The sequence below is a fragment of the Dendrobates tinctorius genome, unplaced genomic scaffold (genome assembly GCF_039654945.1).
Source record: "Dendrobates tinctorius isolate UK_male_01 unplaced genomic scaffold, ASM3965494v1 ptg000060l, whole genome shotgun sequence".
Lineage (NCBI taxonomy): Eukaryota > Metazoa > Chordata > Amphibia > Anura > Dendrobatidae > Dendrobates > Dendrobates tinctorius.
In genome coordinates, this window is record NW_027361728.1 from 13,058,724 (window position 1) to 13,073,504 (window position 14,781).

General features: G+C 41.9%; 1 protein-coding gene across 1 annotated transcript in view; it reads right to left on the minus strand.

Moving 5' to 3' along the window:
- The window catches only part of ACAP2 (ArfGAP with coiled-coil, ankyrin repeat and PH domains 2), a 182,906-nt gene that overhangs the window by 56,286 nt on the left and 111,839 nt on the right, over window positions 1-14,781 (minus strand). The window contains exons 16-17 of the mRNA XM_073578696.1: window positions 13,673-13,767; window positions 12,624-12,787 (exon numbers count right to left, since the gene is read on the minus strand). Coding sequence (XP_073434797.1) covers window positions 12,624-12,787; window positions 13,673-13,767 — 259 coding nt within the window. The remainder of the gene's footprint in view (window positions 1-12,623; window positions 12,788-13,672; window positions 13,768-14,781) is intronic.

The window sequence follows — 14,781 nt, forward strand, 5'->3', positions numbered from 1 at the left end:
ACCGATTCCACCCCCCCCACCGGCGATCGCCCCCCCGCAACTGAATGACAGCGGCGATCTGCCGCCGCTGTCATCTGCCCCCCTCCCATTCCCTCTGCTTCCCGCCAGCCTCCGATCCCCCCCTCACCCCCCCCGGTACCTCCTGAGTCCCCCCGTCCCTCCCAGTGTCCCTCGGGTCCGGATGATGGGCGCCGCCATCTTTGAAAATGGCGGGCGCATGCGCAGTGCGCCCGCCCGAATCTGCCGGCTGCAGATTCCATTCTTTCATTTTGATCACTCTCACAGTGATCAAAATGAAAGAAAAAGTAAATAAACCCCCCGATTATCACCCCCATAGGTAGGCAGAACTAATAAAATAAAGAAAATATTTTTATTTTTCCATTAGGGTTAGGGTTGGAAAGAGGGTTAGGGTTGGAAAGAGGGTTAGGGTTGGAAAGAGGGTTAGGGTTGGAAAGAGGGTTAGGGTTGGAAAGAGGGTTAGGGTTGGAAAGAGGGTTAGGGTTGGAAAGAGGGTTAGGGTTGGAATTAGGGTTAGGGTTGGAATTAGGGTTAGGGTTGGAATTAGGGTTAGGCTTGTGGTTAGGGTTATGGTTAGGGTTGGGATTAGGGTTCGGGGTCTGTTGGGGTTATGGTTAGGGTTGGAATTAGGGTTAGGGATGTGTTGGGGTTAGGGGTGTGTTGGGGTTAGGGCTGGAGTTAGAATTGAGGGGTTTCCACTGTTTAGGCACATCAGGGGGTCACCAAACGCGACATGGTGCAACCATTGATTCCAGCCAATTTTGCGTTCAAAAAGTTAAACGGTGCTTCCTCCCTTCCAAGCCCCGACGTGTGCCCAAACAGTGGTTTACCCCAACATATCGGGTATCAGCGTACTCAGGAAAAATTGCACAACAACTTTTGGGGTCTAATTTCTCCTGGCACCCTTGAGAAAATAAAAAATTGGGGGCTAAAAAAATATTTTTGTGGAAAAAATTTTTTTTTTAATTTTCACATCTCTGCGTTATAAACTTCTGTGAAGCACTTGGGGGTCCAAAGTGCTCACCAGGCATCTATATAAGTTACTTGGGAGGTCTAGTTTCCAAAATGGGGTCACTTGTGGGGGTTTCTATTGTTTAGGCACATCAGGGGCTCTGCAAACGTAATGACGACCGCAGACCATTCCATCAAAGTCTGCATTTCAAAACGCCACTACTTCCATTCCGAGCCCTTACGTGTGCCCAAACAATAGTTCCCCCCCATATATGGGGCACCAGCGTACTCAGGACAAACTGTACAACAACTTTTGGGGTCCAATTTATCCTGCTACCCTTGTGAAAAAAAAAATTGCTGGCTAAAAATCATTTTTTTTGAGGAAAAAAAAATATTTTTTATTTTCACGTCTCTGCGTTATAAACTTCTGTGAAGCACTTGGGGGTTCAAGGTGCTCACCACACATCTAGATAAGTTCCTTAGGGGGTCTAGTTTCCAAAATGGGGTCACTTGTGGGGGGGTTCCACAGTTTAGGTACATCAGGGGCTCTGCAAATGTAACATGACACCCGCAGACCATTCCATCAAAGTCAGCATTTCAAAATGTCACTACTTCCCTTCCGAGCCCCGACGTGTGCCCAAACAGTGGTTCCCCCCCACATGTGGGGTACCAGGGTACTCAGGACAAACTGGACAACAAATTTTGGGGTCTAATTTATCCTGATACCCTTGTGAAAATAAAAAATTGCGCACTAAAAAATAATTTTTTGAGGGAAAAAAATTTTTTTTTATTTTCACGGCTCTGCGTCATAAACTTTTGTGAAGCACTTGAGGGTTCAAGGTGCTCACTACACATCTAGATAAGTTCCTTAGGGGGTCTAGTTTCCAAAATGGGGTCATTTGTGGGGGAGCTCCAATGTTTAGGCACACAGGGCTCTCCAAACACGACATGGTGTCCGCTAACGATTGGAAGTAATTTGCATTTCAAAAAGTCAAATGGCGCTCCTTCCCTTCTGAGCCCTGCCGTGTGCCCAAACAGTGGTTCCCCCCCACATATGGGGTACCAGCGTACTCAGGACAAACTGGACAACAAGATTTGTGGTCCAATTTCTCCTGTTAGCCTTGTGAAAATTAAAAATAGTGTGCTAAAAATCATTTTTGAGGAAAAAAAAATATTTTTTATTTTCACTGCTCTGTGTTATAAACTTTTGTGAAGCACTTGGGGGTTCAAAGTGCTCCCTACACGTCTAGATAATTTCCTTAGGGGGTCTAGTTTCCAAAATGGGGTCACTTGTGGGGGAGCTCCAATGTTTAGGTGCACAGGGGCTCTCCAAATGCGACATGGTGTCCGATAACGATTGGAGCTAATTTTCCATTCAAAAAGTCAAATGGTGCTCCTTGCCTTCCGGGCCATGCCGTGCACCCAAACAGTGGTGTATGACCACATATGCGGTATCTGTGCACTCAGGAGAAATTGCTCAACAAATTTTAGGATCCATTTTATCCTGTTGCCCATGTGAAAATGAAAAAACTGAGGCTAAAAGAAAATTTTTGTGAAAAAAAAGTATTTTTTTTTTTTACAGATCAATTTGTGAAGTACCTGGGGGTTCAAAGTGATCACTATGCATCTAGATAAGTTCCTTGGGGGGTCTAGTTTCCAAAATGGGGTCACTTGTGGAGGAGCTCCAATGTTTATGCACACAGGGGCTCTCCAAACACGACATGGCCACCGCTAAATATTCCAGCATATTTTCCATTCAAAAAGTCAAATGGCGCTCCTTCCCTTCTGAGCCGTGCCGTGCGCCCAAACAGTGGTTTATGACCACATATGAGGTATCGTTGTACTCAGGAGAAATTGCCCAACAAATTTTAGGATCCATTTTATCCTGTTTCCCATGTGAAAATGAAAAAATTGATGCTAAAAGAAAATTTTTGTTGGAAAAATTAAAATGTCCATTTTTTCTTTCCACATTGCTTTAGTTCCTGTGAAACACCTGAAGGGTTAATAATCTTCTTGAATGTAGTTTTGAGTAGCTTGAGGGGTGCAGTTTTTAGAATGGTGTAACTTTGGGTATTTTCTGCCATATAGACCCCTCAAAGTGACTTCAAATGTGAGGTGGTCCCTAAAAAAAATGGTTTTGTAAATTTTATTGTAAAAATGAGAAATCGCTGGTCAACTTTTAACCCTTATAACTTCCTAACAAAAAAATATTTTGTTTCCAAAATTGTGCTGATGTAAAGTAGACATATGGGAAATGTTATTTATTAGCTATTTTGTGTCACATAACTCTCTGGTTTAACAGAATAAAAATTCAAAATTTGAAAATTGCAAAATTTTCTAAATTTTCACCAAATTTCTGATTTTTTGACAAATAAACACAAAAATTATCAACCTAAATTTACCACTAACATGAAGCCCAATATGTCACGAAAAAACATTCTCAGAATCGCTAGGATCCGTTGAAGCGTTCCTGAGTTATTACCTCATAAAGGGACACTGGTCAGAATTGCAAAAAATGGCCTGGTCATTAAGGTCAAAATAGGCTTGGTCATGAAGGGGTTAATGAAGCCTAATAGAGGTGTTACTTTTTTTTATTGAAATCAAGTCTGTTATGATAATTACTGCTGAGAAATTATCTCCACAGCACAGGAAGTGTCAACCGAGGACTACTTTGAGCAGTAATACCTGCAATATTTCAGGAGTAATATATTAAAGGACATTGGAAATTAAAAAAAAGAATAAAATTTTATTAATACAATGGGACATTATCTGATACATTCTGGTCATAAGATAGTTTTGAAGAAGTAATTTTAAATATAACTTCCACATAATGCATAAGAAACAATCAGTAACTTTTTTTTTTTTAAAGGGCCACTCAACACCTTTTCACTGTGTATACAATACTAATGAGAAGAAACTGTTTTAATTATATGCATAAATATTTGTGCAGTAATCTCTTCAACATGATAAAAAGTTGAGACGGTTGTCGAATACTTAAGGGAATAAAAAAGGAGATTTTCATGAAAAAAAAAAAAACAGAAAAGAAAAATTTATATTTATAAGAAGCAGCAAATGAAGGAAACTGCAAAGAACCTAAGCAGCCAAGACTACACACTGTATAAGAGAGGTTACTTACTACTACGGAGCTTTGAGGAAGTATCAAAGTAGGAGAAGAGCGAATCTAGCTCATCGGGACAGAAGAGAGACTCCCGCCTTGCTTCGTCACTGCTAACAGCAACCGCTGGCCACATACAGGTTAGCAAAGCATAAAGCAGGCAGTAAAAGAGGAAAGAGGGTCACGTAAACCAGACAGCTATCTGGCAAAAGAGAGACTGTCAAAATTAATTATCCGATCATACTGTATTGTCTTAGCAGTACCAAAGAGAACGCCAACCAGACTTCCAATAAACGCAGTATTAATATATATACACAAGTATGCAACATACAGTCCATGCAAAATATCCACTGAAAACATTATCATCTACCAGCGGTTATATGGTACTATGTATATGATCAACAAGCATCCATTAATAAAGAGAAATGGTCTATGAAAAGCTACAACTGCAACACATTGCCTGCTAACCACAGATGTGCTGAGGCTGTAGAAAAATGAAAATCAACTGAATAACATTAGTAGGCCTACAATGACAATCAGTGACAAAAATTAACCCCAGCCCCTCCCCCGTTTTAGACTACAGCAAAACAAAAATTTGGGTTTTGTATGTCATATGTACATAGACACACACAGACACAAAATGTTAAGAGATATTCTTAGGCTTTTGGGTGAAATTTCAGGATTATTCTAAAATGCACTCTAACCTTTTCAGGTTAACTTAATGTGACCTCTACTCCTGAATAGTGTTGTGCGATGCCATCCGATATAGAGAAATATCGGATTGGATCGGCCCGATACAAAAAAAGTATCGGGTATCGCCGATTCCGATACCGGAAGTCCCATTCAAGTCAATGGGACAGAAATATCGTAATGAAAAAAAACCCTTTCTTTACTTGCACATCCAGTTCGGGAGGGGGGAAGAGTGTGGGCGGTGCATGGGCGGACACTGTGCGTGTCTGTGTGCGGGCGGGGCTGTGCGGGCCTGCCGGGGGTACGTACGGGCCGGCCGGGGGCTTGTGCCGGCTGCCGGGGGCTTGTGTCGGCTGTCTGTACGGGAAATCGGCGTGGGACACGTGGATTTCTGCGGATCAGGGAGTATATGGCTTGTTTGTTATTTTCATATTTTTTCATAGATGACACTGGCTTCGGGGAACAATGTGACAAGTATTGGTGAGTATGTACTCTATGTTATATGTACTGTATGTCTATATGTATGTATTGTATGAATGTATTGTATGTATGTAGTATGTATGTAGTATGTATGTATGTTGTATGTCTGTAGCATGTTGTATGTAGTATGTATGTTGTATGAATGTAGTATATATGTATCTATGTTGTATGAATGTAGTATATATGTAGTATGTATGTAGTATGTACTGTATGTCTGTAGCATGTTGTATGTATGTAGTATGTATGTAGTACGTATGTAATATGAATGTAGTATATATGTAGTATGTATGTTGTATGAATGTAGTATATATGTAGTATGTATGTAGTATATATGTAGTATGTATGTAGTATATATGTAGTATGTATGTAGTATATATGTAGTATATATGTAGTATGTATGTAGTATGTCTGTAGTATGTCTGTAGTATGTACTGTATGTCTGTAGTATGTACTGTATGTCTAGTATGTAGTATGTATGTAGTATATATGTAGTATGTATGTTGTATGAATGTAGTGTATATGTAGTATGTATGTAGTAAGAATGTAGTATGTATGTATGTATGTTGTATGAATGTAGTGTATATGTAGTATGTAAGTAGTATGAATGTAGTATGTATGTAGTATGTATGTATGTTGTATGAATGTAGTATGTATATAGTATGAATGTAGTATGTATGTAGTATGTATGTAGTATGTATGTAGTATGTACTGTATGTATGTAGCATGTTGTATGTATGTAGTATGTATGTAGTATGAATGTAGTATGAATGTAGTATATATGTATGTAGTATGTATATTTTTTTTTTGTTTGTTTTACATTCAACACATTAGCCGGATGATGGGACTACTACTGTCCCATCATTGGCTAATGTGTCAATCACTGTCATTGTAGCAGGCATCGCCTGATGGGACTTGTAGCCCCATCGGACAATGCCTGCACACACACAAGACCCCCGGCAGGCCCGCACAGACCACCGGCACAGGCACCCGGCAGGCCCGTACAGACCCGCATCAGCTGGCACAAGCCCCCGGCAGGCCCGTACAGACCCCCGGCAGCCGGCACAAGCCGCCGGCAGGCCCGCACAGACCTCCGGCAGCCGGCACAAGCCCCCGGCAGGCCCGTACAGACCCCCGGCAGCCGGCACAAGCCCCCGGCAGGCCCGTACAGACCCCCGGCAGTCGGCACAGGCCGCGCATCATGATGCGCACAGACCGCGCATCATGATGACATCATTTCAGCAGCCAATCACAGCCACAACAGTGGCTCATTGCATAATGGGGACTTCCGATTCCGGTATTGAAAAAATATTGGTACTCGGTATCGGAATTCCGATACAGCGAATATCGGCCGATACCCGATATTTGCAGTATCGGAATGCTCAACACTACTCCTGAATGCACATGTCCAAGTGTGCAATGTTTCAGTACTTTTTCCACAACTTGCTGTTCTCTAACAAGGAGCTTAAGGACAAAATTCACAACAGGTGTTTAATCCATGAATCGCCCAATCATTTTCAGGTTCAATAAGAATTGGTATTATCTCCTTAACGCCCGAAGGTTTTTTCGTTTTTGCGGTATTGATTTTTGTTCCCCTTCTTCCTAGAGCCATAACTTTTTATTTTTCAGTCAATATGTCCATGTGTGGGCTTGTTTTTTGCGGGACAAGTTGTACTTTTGAACAACAGCATTGGTTTTACCATATCGTGTAACAGGAAACAGGGAAAAAAATTCCAAGTGCGGTGAAATTGCAAAATAAAAGTGAAATTCCACACTTGTTTTTTGTTTGGCTTTTTTACTGGGCTCACTAAATGTTAAAACTGATCTGCCATTAGGATTCTCCAGGTCATTATGAGTTCAGAGACACCACACATGTCTACAATCTTTTTTTATTTAACCCCTCTCTGCTATCTGACGTACTATCTCATCCATGTGACCTGGGTTTTACTTCCCATGGACAGGATAGTACGTCATAACGGTCAGCTGCGCACACAAGTGGTGTGTGCCCGATCGCAGCCGAGTGTCAGTTGATTCCCACAACTGACCCCCAGCACTAAGTGCCTGATTGGCTCAGCTACATACAGCGATGAGGACATCGTCTATATGTAGCCAAATTACTCATAGCCAAATTACTCACTTGCTATGAACACTGACCACTGGGCGGCGCACGATCGCAGCATTTCCCAGCCGACACAGGGGCTGACGGCCCCGCTGCCTTTGGATCGGAGACCTTGCGGCGTCACTTGTGGGGGGTTCCACTGTTTAGGCACATCAGAGGTTCTCCAAATGCGACATGGCATCCGATCTCAATTCCAGCCAATTTTGCATTGAAAAGTCAAATGGCGCTCCTTCCCTTCCGAGCTCTGCCATGTTCCTAAACAGTGGTTTTCGCCAAATTTCTGTTTTTTCACAAATAAAAGCAAGTCATATCAAAGAAAATTTACCACTATCATGAAGTACAATATGTCACGAGAAAAAGTCAGAAGCACCAGGATCCATGGAAGCGTTCCAGAGTTATTACCTAATAAAGGGACAGAGGTCAGAATTGTAAAAATTGGACTGGTCATTAACATGCAACCCACCCTGGGGGGTAAAGGGGTTAAGTGGTGAAAAAAAAATCCCAACTTTGTTTAAAAAAAAAAAAAAAAAACTGTGCCATTTTCCAATACCCATATCGTCTCCATTTTTCGTGGTCTCAGGTTGGGTGAGGGCTTATTTTTTTGTGTGCCGAGCAGACCATTTGGTGCAGATACAATCCTTTGATCGCCCGTTATTACATTTTAATGCAATGTCGCGGCGACCAAAAACATAACAATGTCGCGGCGACCAAAAACATAACTCTGGCGTTTTGACTATTCTTCTCGCTAAGCCGTTTAGCACTCAGGTTAATCCTTTTTTTTCTTATTGATAGATCGGGCGATTATGAACGCGGTGATACCAAATATGTGTATTTTTTTTGGTTTGTTTTATTTTGAATGGGGCAAAAGGGGGTGATTTGAACATATATATATATATATATATTTATTTATTTTTTTTTTTAACTTCATTACTTCTTTTACTCCATGGGAGACTAGAAGCTGCCATAGCCTGATCAGCTCAGCTACATACAGCGATGATCACATCGCCTACATGTAGCTGAATTACTCACTTGCTATGAACACTGACCAGTGACAACAATGCCAACCCACCGGTGACCCGCAATCACGTGACAGAGGATTTCCGACGAGTTTGCCAGAAGTACATGTTAAATGCCGTTGTCAGCATTTGATAGCAGAATTTAAAGGGTTAATAGCAGCGGGTGGATCACAATTCCACTCGCGGCTGTTCAAGGCACTTGTCAGCTGTTCAAAACTTGTGTGTCACCGCCGGAGCGGACATCAAAGGGAGGAAGTCTCACATCGGCGTACTATTACGCCCGATGTCAGAAAGGGGTTAAACAGTCCTCCACATGATACAGTTCAATTTTGACATCATGAGACCAAGACGAGACCTAACAATTGATCAACAGTACATCAACATTGAGAGGCCTCAAGCAGGATGTTCTCACACAAAAGTGCCCAGAGTGTCATCAGCAGGATGAAACAGATACAGAGAGAATGGAAGAGTCACAGAAAGGCATAAAAGTGGACATCCTTTGGTCACATCCCACACGGATGACCGATCATTGTGAACAATGCCCTTCGGAACCGGATGATGAATGTCACACAACTCCAGGCACCCAAGTGTCACATCAGTCTACTCGAAACTGTTTTCATCAGTGTGGTCTGTGTGCTTGACGACCCACAAGGGTAACTGACCAGACCACCAGTTACAGACGTCATCGTCTTGCATGAGCCAGAGAGCATCTATGCTGGACGCTGTGGGCCTCAGTGCTGTTCACTGATGAAAGTAGATTCAAGCTGAGCAGAAATGATGGCTGCCAACGGATGTTGGAGAAGTCAAGGAGAGTGCCGTGCATCAGTCACTGGTTGTCACCAGAAGAGCCTTTGGTGGTGGTGTTACAGTGTTGGAAGGTGTGTCTAGTCCAGTGATGAGCAACCTTTTGAGCTTGGTGTGTCGAAATTTGCCAAAATATCGAGCATAACTCAGGTGGTATGTCACTTTCAGAAAAAAAAACAACATAATTTTGCGATACTTATGGGTTAAATATCAAAAATGTATATTTGTAATATACAGTGCCTACAAGTAGTATTCAACCCCCTGCAGATTTAGCAGGTTTACACATTCGGAATTAACTTGGCATTGTGACATTTGGACTGTAGATCAGCCTGGAAGTGTGAAATGCACTGCAGCAAAAAAGAATGTTATTTCTTTGTTTAATTTTTTTTTAAATTGTGAAAAGTTTATTCAGAGGGTCATTTATTATTCAACCCCTCAAACCACCAGAATTCTGTTTGGTTCCCCTAAAGTATTAAGAAGTATTTCAGGCACAAAGAACAATGAGCTTCACATGTTTGGATTAATTATCTCTTTTTCCAGCCTTTTCTGACTATTTAAGACCCTCCCCAAACTTGTGAACAGCACTCATACATGGTCAACATGGGAAAGACAAAGGAGCATTCCAAGGCCATCAGAGACAAGATCGTGGAGGATCACAAGGCTGGCAAGGGGTACAAAACCCTTTCCAAGGAGTTGGGCCTACCTGTCTCCACTGTTGGGAGCATCATCCAGAAGTGGAAGGCTTATGGAACTACTGTTAGCCTTCCACGGCCTGGACAGCCTTTGAAAGTTTCCTCACGTGCCGAGGCCAGGCTTGTCCGAAGAGTCAAGGCTAACCCAAGGACAACAAGGAAGGAGCTCCGGGAAGATCTCATGGCAGTGGGGACATTGGTTTCAGTCAATACCATAAGTAACGTACTCCACCGCAATGGTCTCCGTTTCAGACGAGCCCGTAATGTACCTTTACTTTCAAAGCGTCATGTCAAGGCTCGTCTACAGTTTGCTCATGATCACTTGGAGGACTCTGAGACAGACTGGTTCAAGGTTCTCTGGTCTAATGAGACCAAGATCGAGATCTTTGGTGCCAACCACACACGTGACGTTTGGAGACTGGATGGCACTGCATACGACCCCAAGAATACCATCCTTACAGTCAAGCATGGTGGTGGCAGCATCATGCTGTGGGGCTGTTTCTCAGCCAAGGGGCCTGGCCATCTGGTCCGCATCCATGGGAAGATGGATAGCACGGCCTACCTGGAGATTTTGGCCAAGAACCTCCGCTCCTCCATCAAGGATCTTAAGATGGGTCGTCATTTCATCTTCCAACAAGACAACGACCCAAAGCACACAGCCAAGAAAACCAAGGCTTGGTTCAAGAGGGAAAAAATCAAGGTGTTGCAGTGGCCTAGTCAGTCTCCTGACCTTAACCCAATTGAAAACTTGTGGAAGGAGCTCAAGATTAAAGTCCACATGAGACACCCAAAGAACCTAGATAACTTGGAGAAGATCTGCATGGAGGAGTGGGCCAAGATAACTCCAGAGACCTGTGCCGGCCTGATCAGGTCTTATAAAAGAAGATTATTAGCTGTAATTGCAAACAAGGGTTATTCCACAAAATATTAAACCTAGGGGTTGAATAATAATTGACCCACACTTTTATGTTTAAAATTTATTAAAATTTAACTGTGCAACATAACTTTTTGGTTTGTAAGATTTATGCATCTGTTAATAAATCCTGCTCTTGTGTGAAGTTTGAAGGCTCTAACTTATTTGCATCTTATCAAACCTTCTAAATCTGCAGGGGGTTGAATACTACTTGTAGGCACTGTACAACTGTATTTAATAAACTAAAAACTAATTATTTAACTTACCTGCTTAGTGACTTCTTTGTTCAACCATCAGTTGGTTACTTTTGTTGGCCTTGATAATATTTAATTTGTGTGGGGTGCCGTGAACTAAGATAAGTGGGGGGGGGGATTCTTTAACTATCCTGCCTATTAGTGACCTTTTTGTTACTGAATTTCATTGGCAAAATCTTAAATTGACCATTGGTATTTTATACACTACAAGCCCAAGCAAGCGCTACTAACTTTATCTGTCAATCTGTTTCTTTTTTTGGTTTTGATATTATTTAACGCTGAAAATGAGGTCTCACAAAAGTACCTAGAGGGAAAAATTGTGAGTAAAACCATTGCTATATTTTTCAGGGTGCTAAAAGTGTCTGGTAATCGGTTCCAGGCACTCAAAATTTCCTGTTCGTGGTGGCACTCCTCTTGATTCTCCAAGCTGCATCTTTCCAGATTGTCAAGCTTTGACCTAAAGTCAACACCTTAGCCTAGATACTGCCATGAAATTCTCAAGTTGCATCTCCAAATAATCAATTTGCATCCATTGGAAACCATTTAATTCCAAACTACTGTAGACTACTGCATCTGGATACTTAATTATTTTCATTGTTGGCTCTAGGCTTCTAAATTGATTAAATCTATCACTGGACTGGAAAAGTAACGAGCCTAAAACATGCTAGTGCTTTATATGCGAGGGTTCCATTTCATTTTGTACAGCTGCACTGGCCTTCTCAAAATACTTTGATACTCAAGGAAACTACTTATAAGTTTCCTGAAAAGTGGATTTGTCATCGTGGGCCCCTTGAATGGCCACCAAGGTCTCCCAATCTGACCCCCTGTAGACTTTTATCTTTTGGGGTCATCTGAAGGCAATTGTCTATGCTGTGAAGATACTAGATGTGCAGCATCTGGAACAACCGATACTGGAAGCTTGTGCTAGCACTTCTTCTGCGGTGTTGCCATCAGTGTGTCAAGAGTGGGAGAAGAGGGCTGCATTGACAATCCAAAACAATGAGCAGCACTTTGAACACATTTTATAAGTGGTCATTAAACTTGTAAATAAATCATGAAAGAATAAAGTTACGATAAACCCAAGCACACCATTGTATTTCTTGTGAAATTCTCAATACGTTTGATGTGTTACATGACCATCTTCACATTGGAAAAAATAAAGTTGGATCCAAAATGGCCGACTTCAAAATGGTCGCCATGGTCACCACCCATCTTGAAAAGTTTCCCCACTCTCATATACTAATGTGCCACAAACAGGAAGTTTATATCATCAACCATTCCCATTTTATTTAGGTGTATCCATATATATGGTCCAACCTGTAGTTATATTAAAGGGATTGTATTAGCACCCTACGTGAATTTTCAGTTTCTTTAACCACAATATGTATTTATTATGGCATCATTAAAAATGTAGTTAAGTTCCCTTTCTCAATTATGAAAAATCTGTCATTCTAGTTTTCTCTCCAATTCCACATATATAGGAGGTCATAAAAAGAATTTAAAAAAGTGATTTTAACTCCATTGTTCAAATGACTTGATGACGTAGTGAGTGTGTACATTGCACTGGGGCTTACCGGAGGCTCTGGATGCAGCTCTGCTGAGCGCTTCTACACCCAAGCTTTTATCACTGGAGCTCAGGCGGTTATCACTGCTCTTCCGGGATAACATGGATTCAACACTATTATCCACAAATTTCTTCTCCACATACTTTGCTCTGATGTAGGCCTCTTTCTCCTGCCTTTCATAGTGTGAGAAAGAAGGTAGCTGTTACAAGAGTCTTCGTCATAAGTTACTCAAAACCCCATCAAAACTGTATCTACTGACTAAAAGCACAAGCAATGATGCCATTATGGGTTCGACTTTTACATTCCATCATGGGAAGAGGCAATGTCGCCTTTAGGAATAAGATCTTATTCATATGCATGTCTCCTGAGGATCTACTATAAGAAATGCAGCAGGTAGATATTAAGTGCTCTTCATAAAAGTAAGGGCCAATAGTCAAATTCAATATATCTTGTATTAAATAGATTTAATGAGAATTAAAAAATAAAAATAAATCTTAAAGGGGTTGTCCACTACCTGGAAACCAATTTTTAAATGTAGTCATCCCCCTTTGTAAAATATAAACATATACAGTACCTATCTCCTGCACTCAGCCATTCCATAGATGGCGGGTGTTGTGTGACATTGTTATGTCACGTGAGCCCTGCTGCCAATAAGAGTCCATTATTGGGCTGCTGCACTTTCTCCCCCTTCAGACAAGCAGAAGTGAAAGCGCTGCAGCCACTGATTGCCTGCATGGGTCTCGAGACATTATGATGTCAGGAGAGCTCCAGGAGACAGACATCCTTGGAATGGAGCCAGTGTGGGATGGGAGTATATTTTATTTTTATTTTACAAGCCGCACCACATTTAAAAAAGGGTTGTCCAGGTAGTGCACAATTCCTTCAGCAAATTCAAACCTTTACTGGTGAGAAATCATACAGAAATTCTTAATAACGGTTATGTTGGCAAGGTCATACTTCTACCTTATTTGCATTTCAACAGTAAAATACCCCAAATAATAAAGATATTATAAGGAAACAAAAAAGACATCATAGACACTTACTGTATTGGAACTTACCGCTGACATCCATTTTGAGGCTTTTTTATTCCCATGGCATCAACACGTGCTTCATATATACTATTTATTACATCATTCCCTAATTCACACATCAGCTAGGTAAATAAGAGAAAAATTAGAATACATTAAATAATGTTCACTTTAAAGGCAATACACACAATCTAACACAAATGCATTAGGGTCACAATGTATGCACATTTTCTCTTCAGAGAGGAAGTCGACTTGAACTCTAGCGCCACCTGTTGGATCAGTGATCCTAAAAGTCAATATCGACTAACGAGCCTTGCAATATGACTTGAGATAAAAGCCAAACCAGGATCTCAATTTGCAGACACCGTGTTTCCCATCGTCAGTGCAAAGTATGAGAACTGATTTAGCTAGCTAAGAGGCTCTGGACTGGACTCTAAAGCCGCCGTTACACATAGCGATATCGCTAGCAATATCGCTGTAAGGTCACCGATTTTGTGACGTAGCAGCGATATTGCTAGCGATATCGCTATGTCTGATACTTACCTCTGACCGGCTCCCCCGCTGCTCATCGCTGGTCGTGCGAGAACGTCCTGGATCGTTTCTCGCCGTCAGCTTCCTGTGGCACCGACGAGCGACGCGTGGACGCGGGCGGGAGGACGTCAGGATCGCCGCGTCTGACAGGTAAGTAGCGACCCCCGACCCCTGCTATGTCGCTGGTGAGATCTGCCTGTGTGGCAGCTCCCTAGCGACCACTTAGTGATGCACCAGCGATCCATATCGTTGTCGGGATCGCTGGTGCATCGCTAAGTGTAACGGTACCCTAAGGCTATGTGCCCACGTAGCGTTTTTGATGCACAATATTCCTGAGCGGAAACGCACACCCTCTTCCCGGGAAAACGCCTGCGTTTTATGAAGCGCTTTTGTAAGCGTTTTTGACGCTTTTGTTAAGCGTTTTTGCATGCGTTTTCCTAAGCGTTTTTGCAATACAAGTGAATGTATGCAGAAACGCATGCGCTTCCACAAAATTAATGAACATGCTGCGTTTTTTTCCGCAGTGGAAAAAAACGCACCATTAGCACAACATGTGCATTTTACATTATAATTAATTGGATGCTTTTCTTAAGCGTTTCCGCAGCATA